The sequence below is a fragment of the Brachycentrus maculatus genome, unplaced genomic scaffold (assembly GCF_059751285.1).
Source record: "Brachycentrus maculatus isolate JH-2025_06_01 unplaced genomic scaffold, ASM5975128v1 h1tg000401l, whole genome shotgun sequence".
In the NCBI taxonomy this organism is placed as follows: Eukaryota; Metazoa; Arthropoda; class Insecta; order Trichoptera; family Brachycentridae; genus Brachycentrus; species Brachycentrus maculatus.
In genome coordinates this window covers 86,056-101,237 of record NW_028281150.1, presented here as the reverse complement: position 1 = coordinate 101,237, position 15,182 = coordinate 86,056, and the positions used below count along the sequence as shown (strand labels likewise).

Here is a 15,182-nt window from a genome sequence, read left to right as displayed (position 1 = left end):
AATATTTAATGCGCCGCATATTTTGAATGCGATTTCCATCGGATCCTCTTTGGTTGATTCTGGGAACCCGGATATTTCTATATTGTTAGAACGCAGAAATTGTTCCCGACGATTCTCATCCCGTTCTATACGTGATAATCTGGCGTCACATCTTTCTTCAACGTGGGCCAATCTTGCTTTAAGTTCTTGGTTTTCAAACTCGACGGCTGAGATTCTATCGCTGACTTCCGTTACCTTCGTTAGTATATCCATATACATTTGTTGAAAGATATTAATTTTGTTTAAAATGTCTTCCCTATTTCTCTCCGCCATCTCGGCCATCTTCTGGACTTCCAATTGGAGGACAGATATAGCGTTGCTTATCTCAGCCGATAATGGCTGCGGAGACTGGGGAGCTGAGGATGCTGGAGAGCCTTTTTCTGAGATCTTTAATTTAGAAATTTTGGGTGGCATTTTAATTTTCAATTTGCTTGCGAGTATTTATTTATTTAATTACGAATATATATATATTTTTTAAATTTCTTATTTACAATTGTATGTCAAATACTTGAAAGCAGTTAGGTTAAGAGTGGAAATAATCGGGGGGTATGTATGAGGAGATGAATGAACGTAGAAGAGGCGAATAATGTTCGCAAAGACAGAGTGGCGCGGCGTTCTATTATCTCTGCCTACTCCTGCGTGAAGCGGCGTGATGGTTAGATAGTAACAAAGATGCTAGCTGTCAAACTCGGTAATGCTGCCATCTGTAGTCGGCTAGTCCAAGCTAACTGTAACCCTCGTAACTATAGACATTTCACTTTATACTAGTGACCTCTGTATGTAAGTAGAGAAAGCACTTATCTGTCAATTTAATGTCCGTAATAATAACAGTATTTTAAAAACAGTTTTTTACCGTTGATAAAGGTTCCTTTCTTTTACTAACACTTGCACTTAAGAATCACACATAGCCGTCACGAAATATTCACACGTTTGATCGTTTTGTTCTAATTAAATGATGGGGAAACATAAACTTTACACAGGTATTTATTTGCTACTTATCCAATAATTGTCACAATTATATATGCAAATAAATTGACATCTCATCCGTAGGGCAAATAATCCAGTGTTCGGTAAAGTAAATAATTTTAATATTGAGCATTTATTTATTTACTTTTATATTCATTTGTGATATTTATGATTTCAAAGCCACCGGTGAAAAACTTTAGGACATTTAACAAACGAAGATTTACATTTTTATTTTAAAAAAAAGAGATTATCGGAGGAAAATAATTCGTTATTTCACTATGATATTTATAATCATTTCAACACTAAGTAGTCCATAATACGAACTTTGCACAATTTTTGTCTTAGTTTATAATCTGAAACAAAAACCACTAAGTATTTTTTTGTTTTTCACTCAGAGTAAGTGGAAATAAGAAAACAATACAAAGAAATCACCAATAAAAAATGATTTTTAATAAACAAAAAATTGTTTTAAATAAATTAACAATATCCATTACAGTAGATATTTTCGATTTACGCGTTATCAGGGTAACAGAAAGTTGCTCAATAAACTTCGACTATCGGTGGACAGATATCGCTGCTTTCCAAATATGTAATATTTGTAATTGAATCACACATCAACTATGTTACATATACCAAACACAGACAATGTGTGTGTACATAAATAGATATGTTTATATATATATATATATATATATATATATATATATATATATATATATATATATATATATATATATATATATATATATATATATATATATATATATATATATATATATATATATATATATATATATATATATATATATATATATATATATATATATATATATATATATATATATATATATATATATATATATATACATATATATATATACGATATATGATAGATGTTCGAATGGTGAAATAAGGAAAGAATGTATGGCTGAGATAAGCATTTTCAATATAATTAAAAGGTGTATTGAGATGGTTTGGACATGTGAGAACGAAAGAGTGAGAAAAGAATGGTAAAACAATTTTATGAGGTGAATGAAGTTGGAGAAAGGAAAGGATAATGCCAAGTTCCCAGAGGGAGACCGAGGAAAACTTGGCATTATCAAGCATTTCAATTACTTGTGTGGTCCGGTCAGGAGTCGGAATAAGAGGCGGGTATGCATGGGGAGATGCAGAGGAGGCGAAGATTGTTTCCAAACAGATTGGTGTGGTTTTCTCTCAGCCTACCCCTGCGCAGAAGCAGCGTGATGGTTACTCAGTTAATTATACCGAACATGAAAAAAAAAACAGATTTTCGAACCTTTGTAATTGATATTGCATCCATTATACATTTAATGCTTTTTACAGTTCACTATTTCGTAAGAGCTATCATAAATTAATTTTGATACATGGTTATCATGTACTTACATTTTTCTGCTAAATGGGTATGAGCTATAAGACTATAATCTTGTTTTGTGTATAATGCATTTTCACACAGTGTGTGTGTGTAAGAAGAAACTTTTGCATTTTGTTTGTTACACCCAAATATAATACCTAGATTTTGTGACCCAAAATAAGGAAATCCATTTATGATTTCTTATCTAGACATATGCAATGTTTACAATTAAAGACGTTATCAAAATTCTAGAATTTCAAAAAAAAGAAAATGATTTACTATTTTTTACAATGACAATTATAATTTGGAAAATATTTTATAGTGCCATTTTCGTAAAATACAGCTCCAACTACACTCACTGTGATTAAATTGAAGAAAAGAAAATTGTAGAAATTACGGGAACAGTTACATTTTTATAATTTATATTTTAAGCAATAACTTTGTGATTTTCATTTTTATGATTAAAATGTAACTTTGTTTTAAAATCGCTATAAATATTTTATTATGAATATTTAAATTTTCGAAACTCATCGGATCATTGATCTAATCAATCATGGGTAGTATATTATTAGATTAAAACCAATATTTTTAGCTTTTCCACTTTATTTTTATTTGACCAGTGACCGGGTTTCGTCGTTACCGACATCATCAGACTGGTCTGAGACCAGTCTGATGATGTCGGTAACGACGAGACCCGGTCGCTGGTCAAATAAAAATAAAGTGGAAAAGCTAAAAATATTGGTTTTAATCTAATAATACATTAAAAATGCAATTCCATCACGAAGTGTCAGTGGATAATATAAATCTATTAATCATGGGTAGAATGGTGAATGTTTCTCGTGTATACAGTGATAACTTAATTCAGCCTATTATAAGTCGTAAGCCAGAATTCCATATTCTCATTTATCTTTATTGATATGTCAACATTATTTTTCTTTGTTTTCACATTCTCTATAATTTTTAGTATTTTCATAATCTATGAATCTGATCTGTTTATCATCTCGCTCACTCTTTTAAAAAAAAATCAACAATTTTTAGTTGTGCATGTTTTCAGAATGCACAGAAAATGTACATGTAATTTTTAATTTAATATTTACCCGCTACAGGGCAGAAAGTGTTGTTTTTGCATTTTGAAGAATAGGTATTGTTTAGTTATTTTTTTTAAATATACTATGTAAATATTTTTCAAATGGAGAAAAAACATTCAGGTTTTACCCAAAAAGATCTATTGTACAGTAAAAAGTTCAATAAATGGCTTGATATTCATTTTATTATATTCTTACACTATGAAAACGATCTCCTGAAAAATCAAGTTTTTCGATATATGACGTTGTTGAATTAGTGCGCGATGTGTCATTTTAAACTACATACATCGTTGTACTGTCACTGATAGCATGATTGGCACCAATGTTTAATACAATCGGTTATATGAATCGTTATTAATTTTTATTTAATAACGTTGAATTAATAAAAAAAAATGCGACGAGTATTAGCGTCAGATTAAGATAAATGTATCGAGAGGAGATTAATGATTTCCTTCTACGTAGATAAGATAGTATGTAGTTGAATTATACGATAGCAAATCTAGGAAAATTTATAAAGTAAAATTAATCGTTTTCTCGTTTAGTTCCTCATTAGCAGGGTTGTGCTAAGTTTCGATAATGGAGTTCTCATATAAGTTATTTTTAATTTGTGCTTTTGCGTCCGTTTATTTGGTAGGAGATGCTACTGCTGATTGTCCCAAAGAAGGTAAAATGAAAAAATAGTAAATTTAATCAATAAACAAATAAATGACCCTACTATTTTAAAAAATATAAAGAGTATTATCCGTAGTCAGCCGTATCTGGGTTAAAACGAAAATATCCTAGAATGTCAAAATGGTATTTAACTAAAGTAAATAGACAGACAGCATTTTGAGTTTGTCAAAATCCTTCTAATCTAGGATTCTCCACTTAAGATTTATTTATATTAATATCCGAATAGATGTACATGAAAATAGACCAAGATAGTATATAAAATAATTCGGGAAGAATCTTACATATTTTTCCATAAGGGTTTCTGCTATATGAAATGCATACTCAACTCAACCATAGACGCTGCCGAGAACTCACATGGGAAAAAACCTATCAATTTTGGAAAATAAAAACATCTTGCAAAAAATTGAGTTGGGTGGTTGTCAATCATGGGTAGAATGGTAATTGTTACGCTTGTATAAAATGATCACTTAAACCTCCCTATGACAGCTCGTAAGCCCTGTAAATACCCAGACCTCCACATTGTTCTTTATCTACGTTAAGATGTGAATGAGAAATATAAAGATAGAGAATATTTTTTGTTGGTGCCGAATCAATCAGAGATTTCGATTGAAAAAGATAAACGAAATTACTTTTTCTTTTTCCTGGCTCTATCACGACTTATCGTCTTTGTAGACTATTGAGATCAGCCCTTCTCGTCCTTAGTTTGTAGGTCATTCTATCATGAACAACGTCACCTAGGTCATGCCTTCGAATCATGTTATCGTTCTGTAGCATCCATGAAGTTTTTGGTCTTCCTCTAGATGTCTTTCGAGGAAGATCCATGGTAGTTGCCTGGTTTTCTCAACATTTCCACGTCCTATGCGCCCATATCATCTCAATTACCTTTCCTCTACTTTATTATTGATGTCTGTTGCACTCAGTTTTCCACAAATCAGTGAACTCTTTATTTTGTCTCAAAGAGACTCTAGCTTACCTTCTAAGCATTCGAATTTCAGCAGTTTCTAGTTGCCTAGAGTAGATGTTATACATCGACATGTGTATACACAGGGTCTTCTTATAACCCTTATTTGCACCGAATGGTGCATAGGGCCTTGCATCATATTGACGCAGTGTTATCTTGGTCGTTACTTACATGAAGGCAAGGTGATCACTCTTGCGCTTCAGGACCAATCCTGGATAATATAAAATACAGGGTAAAAATAATATTAGAGTGTAAGATTACTTTTTTTTTAAATTCACACCCACCTGGGAATCATCAAACCACAGAGTCAGACATATAGAGAAACATAAAGAAGCTGACCAAAATGATAATGAAAACTTATTTTTATGTATATTATGACAAATCTATTTTGTGTTATTCCAGATCATGTAATCTTCTGCTACTACGAGAGTTGGGCCATATACAGGGAGAGTTTTGGTTATTATAATATCAGTCACATCGACACCAATCTCTGTACCCACTATGTGTACAGCTTTGCTGGATTAGGAATCGAGGGGACCATCATTTCTTTGGACTCATTCAATGATCTGGGCGGCCAATACGACCAGTACTATCACTTCAGGATGCTGAAGGAGAAGAATCCTTGTATCAAAGTCCTTATTTCTGTCGGTGGCTGGAACGAAGGATCGGAAAAGTATTCTGTGGTCAGTTGAGCTTTTAAAACAGTAAAAAAGTTGAAATCATATTTTATAGACCTTGAATAGTAACATATATAAAATTATTTTGATTTAACGTTGTCAGATAAATCACAATCCTTACAAATCTCTAGAAAATAAAACAACTTTATTTTTAACCACTTTTTTATTGGTGAATCTTTTCTCCAACCGGTTTCGACAAGAACCTTATCATCATCAAGGTTAAACATGCACTGTTGTACCTGATGATGCCAAGATTCTTGTCGAAACCGGTGGGAGTAAAATGTACATTTAAAAAATTGGTTAAAAACAATGTTGTTTTATTTTATAAAGTTTATAAAATGTAAAATGTTCGCCTCCGTAGTGTAATGGTCAGCATGCTCGGCTACCGTTCTGGAGGTCCCGGGTTCGATTCCCAAGGGGGGTAAAATAAATATTAGTGATTTTTTCACTGTAATATTTATTGAATACCATGGACTGGTACCTGAAGCGGAGGGCTGATCGCCTTTCCTTCATGTGTAAACGATCAAGACAACACTTCGTTAATATGACACAGTGCCCTATGCACCATTGGGGTGCGGATAAGGGCTTTAATATTATTATTATTATAAAATGTGCCACAAATTATCTGCGAAAAACATTCAACAAACATAAAATATTGTTTTTCCTATTTTACAGAGCTTGCACATGACACTGTCGGTTTTTGCCTAAAGTCGTTGTACTATGAAGCATGTTTATATTGAATAAAATGATGTTTTCAAATGGGCATAGTATCATTGTGTAGGTTATATGTGTCCTGGTGTAAAAAGGCTATTGATAGTAGATTTACAATTTTCCATACGTGATTTTTCATTAAATAATCTATTATTACCTCAACAGCTAAGTCACATCTCTATTAATATTGAAAACAATTCGTCAAATCTAAAGTTATTAAACGCGTTTTTCATTTGGATAAATAGAATGATATTTATTGAGAGAAAACTTTTGTTTTTCAGATGGCTGAAACACCTGAAAGCAGAGCCAGATTTGTTGATCATCTTCTGAGGTTTTTGGTTTATTATGGGTTCGATGGCGTTGATTTGGATTGGGAATATCCCGCACAGGTAGGTACTATGTTACTTAACAAAATCAACTACATTTTTAATGTTTTTTATTTAAATATGATGTCTCTCGTGAAGTTCTAGTGATTCAAGAACAAGGTTTCTAAATTGGTTCATATATATAGAACTTCCAAGAATTTGAGTAGTGTGATTGTCAATAATGAGTAGAATTGGTGAATGTTACACGTGTGTAAAGTGACCACTTAAACTAGCCTATGACGGTCGTCAGCCCCGTATTTACGGGGCTGACGCCCAGACTTCCATATTCTTCTTCATCTTTCATGAGATGTCAAAAAACCATTCTTTGACTTTATGAATGTAAACACGACTAGTTTCGTTGTTTTTTGAACCACAGATATTCTTATCAATAGGTAAAAAACAACAAAAACAGATTTTAAAATTTTTTTTTTAGCTTAAATCATAGCTCTCCAGTACATTTTGTAATTCATAATACTCATTATCAATTCATTTGCAGAGAGGAGGTCTTGCTATTGACAAAGCGAATTATGTCACTCTCTTAAGTGACATAAAGAAGAAGATTGCGCCAAGGAACAAGCTACTCTCGGTTGCTGTTGGAGCTGCAGACAGTCTGACAGAGGAATCCTACGATGTCAAGGGAATATCTGACATTGTGGACTATGTTCTGCTCATGTCTTATGATTACCATCAGCAAAATTACACAACCTACATGGCACCATTGAGACGGAATCAAGGAGATATTAATACTGGTTCTGTGGTAAGGAATAACATACCTAAGAACAAAGATTTAATAATAATAATAAAACCCTTATCCGCACCCCAATGGTGCATAGGGCACTGCTTCATATAAACGCAGTGTTACCTTGATCGTTTACATATGAAGGAAAGGTGATCAGCCCTCCGCTTCAGGTACCAGTCCAGGGTTATATTAAATAAATATTAGAGTAAAAAAATCACTCATATTTATTTGACCCCCCATGGGAATCGAACCCGAGACCTCCAGAACGGTAGCCGAGCGTGTTGACCATTACACTACGGAGGCTGACAAAGATTTAGGCTGAAATAAGTATTATCAGGGCTTTTTTTAAACAAAAAAGGTCCCCGAACTCACTTAATGTCAAGTTTTTTACTGAAAAAAAATTTACAACATTTTGAGTGTGTCCAAATACTTGTTCACATATTAATAAAAGAAAGCTCAATAAAAAGCTTCTTTTCATCTCACCAATAGATGTCTCTGGTGAAGTTCTAGTGATTCAAGAATAATGTTTCAAAATTGGTTCATATATATAGAACTTCCAAGAATTTGAGTAGTGTGGTTGTCAATAATGGGTAGAATTAGTGAATGTTACACGCGTGTAAAGTGATCACTTAAGCCAGCCTATGACGGTCGTCAGCCCCGTAAATGATCAGACTTCCATATTCTTCTTCATCTTTGATGAGATGTCAAAAAATAATAAAAAAATTGTCCATTACACTTATGTGTAAAGGCAAATAGCCGCAAGTTAAAAACAGTACTTTTGTGATAAATGTATTTAAAGTTCACTTAAATTGATGCTCTTTGCCAAAACATGTATCAAGTTAAAACAATTTTGGGGCTATTTGGATAATGAATATCTCGATTAAAGAAAGAGATGGAGAAAACTCTGTGATTGTATGTATATACATATGATAGAGGCCAGTTATAAGAATGCTGTTAGCCGTGTTACGCCAAACAGCCGCAACTTTAGTTACGGCTAGTTTCCTTTACACATTAGTACAATACCATATGTTATCATTTTGACTAATTATACAAACACAGATTGTTATTACGTAAGCGCAAACATTGTTTCGTCTAATTGATTTTGATTTTTTTTTTATTCGTGAAAAAAGATACCGGAACGCCGTTCCACCGCGTTACATGAAAAAAAGCCCTGAGTATTTTAGATGAAATTAAAATAGGTTTGTTAAATGGTTTGGACTCGTGGAACGAATGAGTGAGAATGGAGCTGTAAAAAAAATATTAGGGGAATAAAGTAGGAGCAGAGGAAAATCTTGGAAAACTTGACATTGTAACATATTTCGAATACCTACATAAAGGTTAGGTTAGGAGCGTAATAATCATAGGGATATGAGGATATGCATACATGTTGAAGAGGCAAAGATTGTTTAAGTGGTGTGGCGTTCTATTATATCTGTCTACCCTCTGTGGAAAAGTGGCGTGATAGTTAGTAATGTTTTTTTTTATCTACCAATCAAATTTAGTACTTTTATTCGATGGAATATAATCCTGCCATAAAAGTAATCATAATGTGGTAATAAAATTAACATTTTTATCATTGCTTTTTAAACATAATTTATTATGGCTTAGTATCACTGATCTAAATTAAAACGCACATAAACTGACAAGAAACAACCATTTGGATTATACGTTGCTATATAACGAAATAATCGTATTCTTCTTCTTCTTCTTACCTTATCTACACCCAACAGTGCATTGGGCACTGCATCTCAACGAAGTGGTGTTATCTAGATCATGAATTACGCATAGCGAGGTGATCAGTCCTGCACTTCAGGTACCAGTTGAAGGTAAAACTAAATCAATATTAGAGCGAAAAATGACTTGTAGGGGGGTCACCCCTGGGAATCGAACTTGGGACCATTAGTACGATACTCAAATGCGCTAACCACTGAACTAAAAATAACCATCTTTTTAAATATAATTAAGATGATTTTTTTAAAATACATATGTTTAAAATTTGAGGTTTTTTGAAAAAATAAATGGGATTAGTTGAAAAGGAATTTGACCAAAATGTGATACTTTTAATTCTTCGCCATATATATGTATATATATATATATATATATATATATATATATATATATATATATATATATATATATATATATATATATATATATATATATATATATATTTATATATATATATATATATATATATATATATATATATATATATATATATATATTTATATATATATATATATATATATATATATATATATATATATATATATATATATATATATATATATATATATATATATATATATATATATATATATATATTATATATATATATATATATATATATATATATATATATATATATATATATATATATATATATATATATATATATATATATATATATATATATATATTTATATATATATATATTTATATATATATATATATATATATATATATATATATATATATATATATATATATATATATATATACACATGTATATATATATATATATATATATATATATATATATATATATATATATATATTTATATATATATATTTATATATATATATTAAAATAATAGAGGTCTCAATTCTCAGTGACGAGCAATATGACCAAGAAGATGAAACGATGATTGCATCGGGTTGCAGTCCCGTGGTTAATGTCGCAGATTCGTGAGTCAGATTTTCTTGATTCGAATCCACTCTACTACAATTTAATACCTAATTCTAATAATGAGCTGGTTAGGTTAGGTTAGGTTAGGAAATAGTATAAAAGTATTTTTGTAAATAATAGGTAACAAAAATAATTGACTTTAAAAAAATGCATATTCCATATCATTTTCCATATTTCTTAGTGCCATATCGTTTTTCTTTTCAGTGATGAATATTTTTTTAGCAATAAAAATTATTTAGTTACGAATTTAATATTTTAGGTCGAGAGCGTCCAGAATTGGTTGAGCAAGGGTTGTCCACCATCTAAACTCGTTTTGGGAATCCAAACAACAGGAAGGTCATACACCCTAGCTTCTCCAAACCCTGACCCTAGCAAAAATGGCATTGGAATGCTTGCTAAAGGACCTGGAAATAAAGGAATGTTTACAAATTTACCAGGTAAAAAACAAAATAAAATTATGGGGGGAAACCTTGATGTCTCAAATCAATATCTCAGGTCATATGTAGCCATTTTATAGCAGTAATTTTGAAGATGGTTTTTCAATATTGAGATTTAGCTTGGCCAGTACTCATTAAGTTGCAAATGAATTTTCTCTAAATCCAGATTATATTTGACGTAATTGATTTTTTGCTTAAAACACCGTTTTTGCTTTGAAAAAATAAGTTTCTTTTTAAAAATAATTATATAGTTTTTGAAAAGAAAAGATTATTTAAATGGAAAGTTGTCACATAATAATATAAAATTAGTATTCTAGTAATAAAAACCGTTTTAATTCAAATATTTGTCACATCGTTATTGAGAAAAACATTTAACACTTCAATGACCTTTACTATCAATTTTACATTCAGTGAATGCCGCAATAATCGATGCCAGAGTCATAATAATAAAAATTAATTTCGTATCACTTACATTTATTCGCAATAAAAAAAAAAACTTAAAATCCCGTAAATGTCAAACACACGCAATAATTGTATTGTTTTTCTTTATTATTATTATTTTTGAATTTATTAAATGCTAATTATAAGTTTTTATTTAATACTAGCCATCTATGTTGGGTTGAGGAAGCTTTTTATTAAGTAGAGACTCATTTATTTATTGATTTGGCGTTTAATTTGTAGAACTCCATTTTAATTTGTGTAATAATTTTAAAATAAATTACAGATTTTTTGAGTCTAATAAGTTGTATTTTATGAAAAAACACATAAAAATTAATATTTTGACAATATTTTCGCCTAGTTATGGCATTTTCAAACGAATGTGAAGATTAAATGGACTGACTGTCCTTATTTGGCTTTACAATTCTAGGTACTTAAGTAATAGTTTTAACATGTGCAGCGATAATTAACGGGATACAACAATAGTGAATGGGAAATGTAGATATGTATCTTTATATTTATTTTCTGGGAAAGGAATAATTTTTTGATATGGCAATTGTGAGAGATATATTGTTTTAATGCTAAATTTAAAAAAATTAAATATTATTTTTCAGATTATTTTTACATACTGGGAAACGGCAAACAACACAATTAAAAAATGTAGCTTTTAATTCAACCAGTTATTTTTATTCGCAATATTTTAAGTGTGTCTAAATGCTTGTTAACAAATCTGTATGGAATCACGTCAAAATTTACCTGGGTTAAAGGAAATTAAGTTGCGATTTATCGTATATTGGGCATTAAGGGCAACTGAAATCCTGCATAGATTTTTCATTCATCATGAAAATAATATGACGGCAACGGAAGTTGTTTTGTGGCTTCAGGACAAAGTTAGGTCAGTGCTTTGGGAGGGGAAAGGGAGGCAAACTAGGATGAAGGATTTCTTCCGTTAGAAAATACATTTTACATTCACTACAAACACATACTTTTAAAAATTAATATTGAAGTAATATCATTGAAATTAAATATCAACATTAAAAAAATAATTACAGTAACTGGTAACTGGTATTCCATAATATTTTTGAGTTACCTACGGCTTATGCAACACCGCTTATCATGGCCCTATTTAGGCTTCAGCTTAATAAGTTTTATAGCTTATACCTATTTGTGATTGAATTTATTCTTTAAAGAGCTACTATAATTTTATGTAATTCATGAGTGAAAATACTAGGCAAAAAAATCATTCGCTATCTCGTTAAAAGCATGAAGTATTGCATTTTATATTTTTAACGTTATTTAATCAAATATTTTTATCTCTTTTTAAAATAATTTCGGATGTGATAAGATAGAACCGGGAACACGAGGATAAGAGAAGAATACGAGATCTAAGACGTTTTTGGGTGGAGAAGACAACGAATAAGACAGTGGTATGCTCATGTGAGGAGAATGGAACCATCCAGACTCCTCCACATTGCACTGCACCGGCAACTCTAAGATAGATGACTCCCGAGCAGACCACCAAAGTGGTGGATTGACAGATGGAAATCGACATTGCAGAGGGCTACTAATCCGTCTAAAAACAGGTCACAAGGCCTACACCAACCAGAAGAAGAAGAAGAAAATGAAGAAGAAAATGATGTCTCACTCTATAACGACAATAACCAATCCCTTGGATATAGAAGAGAGACTACTACTGCTTATGAATCACAAATCTGGATTTTCATTTTTTCCATTGAAATATTTAATACAAATATTTTTTCCATCGAAATACATACTTAGAATCATTGAGATGAAAACTCACCGATCTTTGACCGGAAACACGTTGCGACACCGCGTAAAAAACACTGATATCCGGAGCATGTGTAAGACGGAAGATATCGTGACGTGGGGACGACAACGAAGGCGATACTGGAATGAGCATGTTAACAAAATGTCAGAAGACAGACTTCCACGTATCGCCCTTCAAGAAAACGCTGAAGGACGTAGACCCACAGGCAGACCTCCAAAAAGGTGGAGTGATAGCTGGCAGTCATCATCCCAAGAGCGACAAGCTGAGGCATAGACAGTTCCTGAGGATCTATAAAAAGAAAAAGAAGAAAAAGAATAAGAAAAAAGATTTTATTGCACTCACTCAAACCTTTCTTTCATTACTTTTCAGGTTTTTACGCACATTATGAAATATGCGAGCTCATCGCAATGGAAAATTGGTACGTTGTTTCCAATGATGGAGTCTATGCCAGTAGCTACGCGACTAAAGGTGATCAGTGGGTATCGTTCGAAGACGACCTCACTGTCTTTTTAAAGGTATGAATTGTTTCAGAAGTAACCATCAAAGCTTAACCCTTTGGTTACCAGGACTTTTGGGGTTACTATGCCAGAAAACCCGCGAATTGAACATAAATCATCCAAAAATAATGTTTTCGATAATTTATGAACACTATGTACCATTGTTTTATCTTCGACGAAAATACCTCTCGGAGTTTAGTTACTTGAATGTATTCAATGTAATAAAAAATCCACTCTCAAGTAAATACTGTTCGCTTAATGTCCGCATCCTTTTTATGCCGTACGCATTACACTGAAGATCCTGCCAGCCCACATAATTGCCGACATACGGTGTTAAAAGAAATAAAGAAGGGGTGCGAATAATCAAATATATATGTATGTATTTTTATATTTTTTTTTAGCTGTGCATTTAATGTATAATATTTGTATCAATTTATGGCATACAGTTTATGAACCTTGACACGTAAAAATAGAAACTAACTAAACTTTATTAGTATCACAGCTTTACACAACTTACTTTTCGCGGAAACAAGATTGGTTTAATGTGTTTGATATATCAGGTTTTGGTAACCAAAGGGTTAAATTTTAAAATATGTGTCACGAAATTGGATTTTTAACAAACCGGAATTCACAGGAAAAATCACAACTAATCCAACTCAAAAAAATATTACCTGTTAATACGAATTTTTCAAAATTACGAAAAAAGATTCATATTCAATTAAAACCGTATGGTCTTTTCATTCTTAATCAATCGGTTTTAAATCGAAACATCTCTGCTAAATAAAAGCTTTCTCACATCAACCACAAAGTCTGCCGCGAACTTAAACATTAATCGACATAAGAGTTATGGAATTTGAATGTCTCTAGTTAAATTCTATTGATTCAAGCACTCTGTTTTGAATTGAACCATATATATAGAAGTTCCAAGAATTTAAGAAGTGTGGTTGTCAATCATGGGTAGAATAGTGAATGTTACGCATGTATAAAGAGATCACTTAACCAACCAATGTCAGGTCATAAGCCCTGTAGATACAGGGTATTGATATTAGCTTCCCAGACTTCCATATGCTTTTTCAAAATCTAAATTGTATTCTTTATTTTTTAGACCAAAATAGTAATGGAGGAAAAGTTAGCTGGAGTGCTGGTATGGACATTGGATACGGATGACTTCGTTAGTTTCTGTGGAGAATATCCCAACATACTTCTGAACACCATGAATAATGCCCTTGGTAGATTATAATGTTGTCTTCTACATACTGTGGACCTTCAAGCTGCCAATTATTATGTAAAACACATTGCTTTATTGTTATGAAATAAATGGTATTGATTCAAATATATTTTCGATAATAGATTAATAACAACTTTTCATAGACTTCGAGCTAAATCGAAACACAAATAAATTTACTAAGAAAACATTGTTTTGTTTGATTTCTCTGATGCGTTGAAATTCTTGGCAATGTTGATCCAGTAGGAAATTACCAATTACATTAAAATGCCTTCATTCGGATCTTTGTAACTCTCTAATTAATTTTAAGTTTTAAATAAATACAATAGTTTTAAATGTTTTGTACAAGTAGTTATTATTTTTATAAAACAAAATAACTGTACAACTTTACAAACTTTGTACTTTTATGATCATGCGAGCCGGATGGATATCAGGAATATGTATATGTATTTATATATATATATATATATATATATATATATATATATATATATATATATATATATATATATATATATAT

At 31.3% G+C, this 15,182-nt stretch overlaps 1 protein-coding gene across 1 annotated transcript; it reads left to right on the top strand.

Moving 5' to 3' along the window:
• The first annotated feature begins 711 nt into the window (after window positions 1-711).
• On the top strand, window positions 712-14,852 carry LOC148302875 (chitinase-3-like protein 1). Its single transcript, XM_088270904.1, has 7 exons — window positions 712-769; window positions 5,498-5,778; window positions 6,765-6,872; window positions 7,345-7,605; window positions 10,536-10,713; window positions 13,310-13,455; window positions 14,543-14,852. Exons 1-7 carry the CDS (start codon window positions 712-714, stop codon window positions 14,675-14,677), a joined length of 1,167 nt encoding a protein of 388 aa, XP_088127030.1. The 3' UTR covers window positions 14,678-14,852.
• The last annotated feature ends 330 nt before the right edge of the window (window positions 14,853-15,182 follow it).

Excerpts from the sequence above, each read along its gene's own strand:
- LOC148302875 (XM_088270904.1), top strand. The coding sequence starts at position 712 with ATGCTAGCTGTCAAACTCGGTAATGCTGCCATCTGTAGTCGGCTAGTC. Across the intron at positions 770-5,497 it reads TCGGCTAGTCCAAGCTAACT|ATCATGTAATCTTCTGCTAC; the intron begins GTAACCCTCGTA and ends GTGTTATTCCAG. Across the intron at positions 6,873-7,344 it reads ATTGGGAATATCCCGCACAG|AGAGGAGGTCTTGCTATTGA; the intron begins GTAGGTACTATG and ends ATTCATTTGCAG.